Genomic DNA, 6,661 nt, shown 5'->3' with positions numbered 1-6,661 from the left:
TATATATATATATATATATATATATATAACACTACAAAGTAACTATAGGATGAAAATAAATAATAGATGTAACAAAATGTACAGTGTTTGCCCATGAACTAAAACTATTTTAAATTGAAATTGTGTATGATCAACTATTTGAATGCCACGATTGCGTTTCTTCATTGTACATACGAAAAATACCAAGGAGCGCTATCGTGCTCCTTTCTTTTGCATCATAATTTGATATTGTTATGCAATTGTCAGCTAGTATATGAGAACAGTTTCAGTAACACGGATGTGCAATTTAATTTTTTCTACCTTGCGCTTTTGTCGTATATTCTTGTGACCTCATCTGACACTTAATAATTATTTTGCTCTTGCTTTGATCTTAATAGAAATAATTATTTCGACTGATTACTCGAGAAACACAAGCTTCGCGTGCAATTACATGAAATAAAGCGTATAATTATCCTACATTACTAACAGGATTGAAAAGTTACTTTCACAAAGTAACTCGTTACCCGTTACTAATGAGAAGAAATAGTGTCCTTACCAAATTATCGCTGAGAAAAAATAACATCTAATAGTAACGGCGTTCTGAATAACGCCTTACTTTCCAATCCTGATTATTATATCGAAGAACGAACGTAACGAATTTAAAATCCACGAGTTTTGTAGAAAACGAAAGAAAACGTTGTTTCAGTCGTTGTAGGTTTTTAATGGCGGTCCAATGTATTCCAAACTCGTGGAGTAGAAGTCCGGTGGACTTTCTACGACCGATAAGTGCACTTCTTCAATCACATCCGTACATTCTGCGCATAGCTTGGATCTGATAACTTTAAAGTATGTACATGGTCTTGGTCCATGGCCGAATATATCGACATCGTATGGTGGACTGAGTATGTCCAAGAAAGCCGCAGGTCCTTCGATGCAAGAAATTTGATGTAGATTCTTGTCTGACGGTGTGAGAACACAAGCAAGCGAATTACTGTGAAGAGTTACCGGACGGTGCCTGAGAGCCGCAATCTCCTCGTTTGCCTTAATTATATGATCGCTTTTCGTCTTCAGACTATAACTGTTCAATTCCACTATACCGCTGATCACCTACATGTTTTAATATTCACTTGGTATCAACATATTCATAAGTGCATGGTCAGAATAGAGTTTTGTCATTATATAGAGGGAGTCTAGGACCAACAGGGATAGTAGAACGGTTTGAGATGAACAAAAAAGTCCTCTATCATTTTGCAAACAAGATGTGAAATTTCGAGTTATTAATTATTGAAAATGGTGAAATAACTTTTTGTTCATAAAGGCCTAATTTACAAGTATATGATAGTCGTTGTACCTAGCAACAAAGTTCGATACAATGATGTCTGTTGCTATGTACAACAGCTGTCATATATTTATAGATCAGACCATTCTGAAAAAAAAAAAAACAACCTTTATCATTTTGCAAATAACATGCAAAGTTTTGAGTCACTAATTGAAGAATCCTTTATATATAACCATTTTCAATAATTAATAACTCGAATTTTACATGTTTGGTAGAGGATTTTTCTGTTCACCTCAGTCCACCCTCAGGACCTCTGAAGTTTATCCCTGTTGTAAGATAAGTACAAATATTTGAGATATACCTTACCTTCAACAAACCGTGCATCCCAGGATGATCGTGCATAGGCATCATTACTCCGTGTTTAAGTATGAAAATCGCGATCGTTATATCCTTGTTTTCGAATATGTCCATCACACACATAGGTGCTGGTTGTATATTGACGTAGTTGAGAACACTGTCATCCAGTTTCACATCCTGGGCAGTTATCTTATTCATCAGATTCCACAATTTGTCCAGGTTTTTCTGGCAAAGCCTGTAGCTAACGCTCCTGCGATCGCCGAAGGTCTTCATCGCCTGTTTCGCTAAAATTTCTATTGCCGATGCCATGCTGATCGCGACTTTAATGCGACTTTTCCTTTTCACCAAGCTTATCTTTCGACGATATCATCCAGATAGACGACCAAAGTGTCGAGGCGTATATCTGAAAAACGCAATTCACGATTCGTTAATTTGTTTTTATCGACGATATCATAACCTCAATTGTCATTCACACAGATGATAACAGCGAAAATGGGAGAGAGCTCGAGCACCACGGAAGAACAATGAAGAAATTATTTAGTTACCGTGTATAAATTTCTACCTCTGGTATATTTATTTGAAGCAGCGGTAAATATTTTGTTCAGCTACACCAGCACAAATATATGATGAAATTACACTTATTTGACGCGTTTTTACGTGAAACGAAAGAATCTGGCAGAAGAAAGTATCGCTCTGCCCCGCGAAGCGAGTTATTAATTGTCAAAATTGACGACTTGACAGGTTAGGAAGCCTGTCATACCGACGAAATGTTGCGATATGAGCATACTTCGTGATCACATTCGCATGCTCTAAGGTCACATGCGCATGCTTTGTGATCACATGATCGTGTGAAAAGTGTACGAAATTTAAGCAATGTAGGGGTGTAGGGGCCTTTGCTAATTTTCACTGTTTTCATTTTAACATAAAACAGACTCATCGCACACACTTTAGTAAGGCGAAGATTTAATACTTATATTTATTTAATATCACGGAGTATGCTCATATCGCAACATCTTTTCAACGACTATTTAAATACAGGTAGATTAGAGTTCAATAAAAAAAATAGTCACTACGTCTCACTACGTTCATTGGGTACCACGTTAGGAAAACGTATTCTCATTGGACGTTGCATTATCGAATATCGACAATGTAGTTTCGTCTCTCGTAATTTTACTCTACAGGTCTATCTGCATTGTGTGTGTGGTCTTAGCATTCACTGTTCGATATTTATGCATTTTTTATTTTTCTTTTTTCTAACAATTTTGCTCTTCCCTTTCTTCCCTTTAAAACGTACAATATGCTTATTTTTATGAAGTCGATACAATTTATGCTTCTAAGCATATCAATAATAGTATTTATTTTTTATATTCATTTTGCATATTTAGTAGATATATATCTCCAATGGATATTCAATAATAACATTAAAGATATGCAACAATATGATTATATTATTGGTAAGCTGCATGTTTAATTCAAAATTCACATTATTTTTTTATCGTATATATTCGGTAGAGTGGAATTAATTTGTATATTTTGCTTACATTCCCAACACTTATAAAATAAAATATATCAAATTCAAATGAAAATATTTTTTATATAAATTTTATGTTTAATTATAAATGTAATGTTAAATTACACACACAGACACATATCAATAATTATGTGAAAACATGACTAATATGATTCAATAATATAAATTTGTTATTATATTTTATATATTTTTTGTACACATTTATGTAACTGTAATATGTATTGTAATATATGATGTAATCTTATAGTTGGTGCTGGCAGTGCCGGTGCAACTCTAGCAACACACTTGACAGAAGGTAATCACAGCATATTATTGTTAGAAGCAGGTGGTATTCCACCACTCTTTCTTGACATACCATTCTTGGCATCGGCGATACAAAAAACTGCTTATGATTGGCAATATGTTACTGTACCTCAGAAACATGCGTGTAAATGTTTGGTCAATAATGTAAGTAGTACATGTATACTTGAAAACATCTAGTGTATATACTACCATAAAGATTTCTATAGCAAAGCATATGGCCCAGGGGTAAAATTCTTGGAGGATCTAGCCGTTTAAATTACATGGCCTATGTACTAGGACATCAGCTGGACTATGGAGAATGGTTTCCAGATTTTCTACGTACATGAGATTTTCACGTAACAATCTGTGTATATTTAATGATATTTGAGGATATATATATTTAAGTAATATTTAAGTATATTTAAAATATCTTTAAATTTTTCTTATCTGTGTACTTTTAGAGATAGTTGCTGAAAACAATGACTCAGTAAGCATAAGTGAATTGAAATGGCAATCTGATTTTGCCAACGTGATCTTGGAAGCACTAAAAGAATTAAGTCACGATGTGGGCGACATGAATACAAAATTGGACACAGGTGTCATTTTTAAGTAAAAATTAAATTAATGTATGTTTTGAAAAAAAAAAATTGCATTTTTACCAGCAATGTGTTTTTTTATCTAGGTTTCATGAAAGTTCAGTTAACAATGAAAAATGGTAAAAGGTGGAGTACAGACCAACTATTGTATGAAAAACATGGCCTAACTATACTGACTCATGCACTTGCAACTAAAGTAAGTTTATCCGAAAAATACCGCATTCTTCATCACATGCTAAAACTACCAAGTTATAATAAGTTATAGGTAATTAACATCATTGCATTAGATATTGGTGAACTCGGATAAAGCTGAGGGGATTGAATTTATTAGATTAGATAAGAAATACACTGCTATGGCGAAAAAAGGAGTTATTCTAAGTGCTGGTGTGATCGAAAGTCCAAAATTATTAATGTTATCTGGCATTGGACCGAGAAAGCATTTAGAAGATCTAAACGTAAGTAATCCTTCGTAATTACAAAAATTTAGTTCCAAATACATTAGTATACGCATATATAGCTCCTTACAAACCTATCGTTTTATCACATACGACAAAGAGAGCTCTAAACTTCTTTTCTGATAAAAGAGAATTGAATATATATTATTCGCAAATCTTTTCACGCAGTCTGTAATATATGTTAATGTGTAAATAAATTTGCTAATTTAAAATAAAATAAAAATACACATATATATATATATATATAATGTTATACTACCATATATAATATATACCATATATCATATATGGTAGTATAACATTACATTTTATTTGTATTTATTTTGTAATCAATTATCTATTATATTATTTAGATTCATGTGATCAATGATTTGCCAGTTGGTCAGAATTTGATAGATCATATATTGACTGGTGTTGATTTGGTCACTCTTAATGTAAGCCTCGGATTGAATCTTCTTGAAATCTTGAATCCTATATCAGCCTTTAATTACTTTTTTTATGGAGAAGGTAGGAGAATATATTAACGAAAATAAATGACAATGAATACATTCTCTGTATGTATTTTCTTTTTTATATATTCTTTCTCTATATATATTTTTCAATATATAGAATTTATTTATTTACTCAGGTCAATGGACATCATCAGCAATTGAAGTATTGGGAACTTTCCATAGTGCTTTAAACAAAAATAAGTCTGTAGCACCAGATTTACAATTAATGGTGCTACCTTTTGGTATATCAAAGGATAACGGCATTATATTCAAACGAGCAATGGGAATTTCTGATGAGGTATATACATGTACATTATATAAAATAAACTTGTAATGTGAGTAACATAATCTAAATTATACCAAAGTTAGAACCAAGAGATGTTCAGATATTTTATTCAAAAAACTGAATTTGCATGTAAATATCTTTATAGGTCTATAGCAAATATTTCACACCCCTTTTACATGAGAATACAATGATAATCGCGCCTGTTTTACTACATCCTAAAAGTAGCGGAGAGCTACGATTAAAAAGCAATGATCCTTCCGATGAACCTTTAATTGACCCGAAATATCTATCTGATGAAGACGACATCGAAACTCTCATAGAAGGTAATTAACACATGTACAATAATATTATAGTAAGGTAATATAGAAGGTAATAGTAAGGTATTATAGGAGGTAATTAACACATGTACAATAATATTATATGTACTTTAATCGTATATATATACACGTATATACACATATAAATCGTATATATATATATATATATATATATATATTAATACAGACACCGCTATAACTTAAAAAACGCTTTTATGCTTACATAGTAATGTTTTATGTAATACCAGTATGAAAATGCTTAGGTTTGTATTTTGTGAAGAAGCTCTTGGAAACGAATGCTTTGAGAGCTTATGGTGCGTCTTTGAATAAAAACCCCTTTCCCGGTTGTGAGAACGAAGTCTTCGATACTAAAGAATATTGGAGATGTTATGTACAACATTTGACATTAACAAGTTATCATCCAGCCAGTACATGTCGCATAGGTGATGTCGTCGACCCATCGTTCAAGTAACATATCATCATAACTATCACTATAAAATTCATATATTACTACGATATGAATAATATATATTTTACATTTGTGTTCATTTATAGAGTTTACAATATGACAAATTTGTACGTTGTGGACGCGTCGGTCCTGCCGTCGCTACCGAGCGGTAATATCAATGCAGTTGTGATTGCGTTGGCACAGAAGGCCGCCCGTATGTTTAGAGGTAAAGAAATGAAGGAGGCAAAGAAAAATTAACATAAAAATAACGCAAAAATTGTATAACTTTTGTTTATATATTTGTAATATTATGCAAAATATCTTATGTAATTATGATAAAAAGTTTATTACAAAGAATTTCAATGATCTTTATATAGCAGTATAACAGCCATTGATTGCCATGATTATAAATTAACCATCAAAGTATATAATAATGATAATAAGTAATAATTTAAAGCATTACGTTGCATGTTGTATTAGCAGAGACAAAATTTAGCTAACAATTGGATTTTATAGTGTTTTTCTTTTTATCATATTATATAAAATGTGGCCTCATATATGAATATATGGTACAAAATATATATGTGTGTGTGTGTGTGTATATATATACATATATATATATATATATATATATATATAT

At 31.8% G+C, this 6,661-nt stretch overlaps 2 protein-coding genes across 4 annotated transcripts; one reads left to right on the top strand and one right to left on the bottom strand.

The window, feature by feature from the left end:
* Positions 1-35: 35 nt before the first annotated feature.
* Positions 36-2,627, bottom strand: LOC106746200 (2-aminoethanethiol dioxygenase). Of its 3 annotated transcripts, none has more exons than XM_014622504.1 (3): positions 2,161-2,627; positions 1,625-2,018; positions 682-1,086 (listed from the first exon to the last, which is right to left on the bottom strand). In XM_014622504.1, the coding sequence occupies exons 2-3, from the start codon at positions 1,922-1,924 to the stop codon at positions 682-684; spliced, it is 705 nt and encodes a 234-aa protein (XP_014477990.1). In that variant the 5' UTR covers positions 1,925-2,018; positions 2,161-2,627. The 3 variants fall into 3 exon arrangements, with proteins under 3 accessions (XP_014477992.1, XP_014477990.1, XP_014477991.1); XM_014622505.1 differs by having other exon boundaries at positions 2,178-2,627; XM_014622506.1 differs by lacking the exon at positions 2,161-2,627 and having other exon boundaries at positions 36-1,086; positions 1,625-1,924.
* A 199-nt stretch (positions 2,628-2,826) lies between these two features.
* LOC106746191 (glucose dehydrogenase [FAD, quinone]-like) lies at positions 2,827-6,393 on the top strand. The gene is made up of 11 exons (XM_014622482.1): positions 2,827-3,069; positions 3,394-3,593; positions 3,656-3,767; positions 3,890-4,024; positions 4,111-4,220; positions 4,312-4,479; positions 4,833-4,986; positions 5,108-5,268; positions 5,402-5,579; positions 5,837-6,041; positions 6,129-6,393. Exons 1-11 carry the CDS (start codon positions 2,913-2,915, stop codon positions 6,277-6,279), a joined length of 1,731 nt encoding a protein of 576 aa, XP_014477968.1. The 5' UTR covers positions 2,827-2,912; the 3' UTR covers positions 6,280-6,393.
* The last annotated feature ends 268 nt before the right edge of the window (positions 6,394-6,661 follow it).

The sequence above is a fragment of the Dinoponera quadriceps genome, unplaced genomic scaffold, assembly GCF_001313825.1.
Source record: "Dinoponera quadriceps isolate SergipeBrazil2010 unplaced genomic scaffold, ASM131382v1 scaffold566, whole genome shotgun sequence".
NCBI classification, from domain to species: Eukaryota; Metazoa; Arthropoda; class Insecta; order Hymenoptera; family Formicidae; genus Dinoponera; species Dinoponera quadriceps.
The sequence above is the reverse complement of the archived record's forward strand: the minus strand, read 5'-3'. Positions and strand labels throughout refer to the sequence as shown.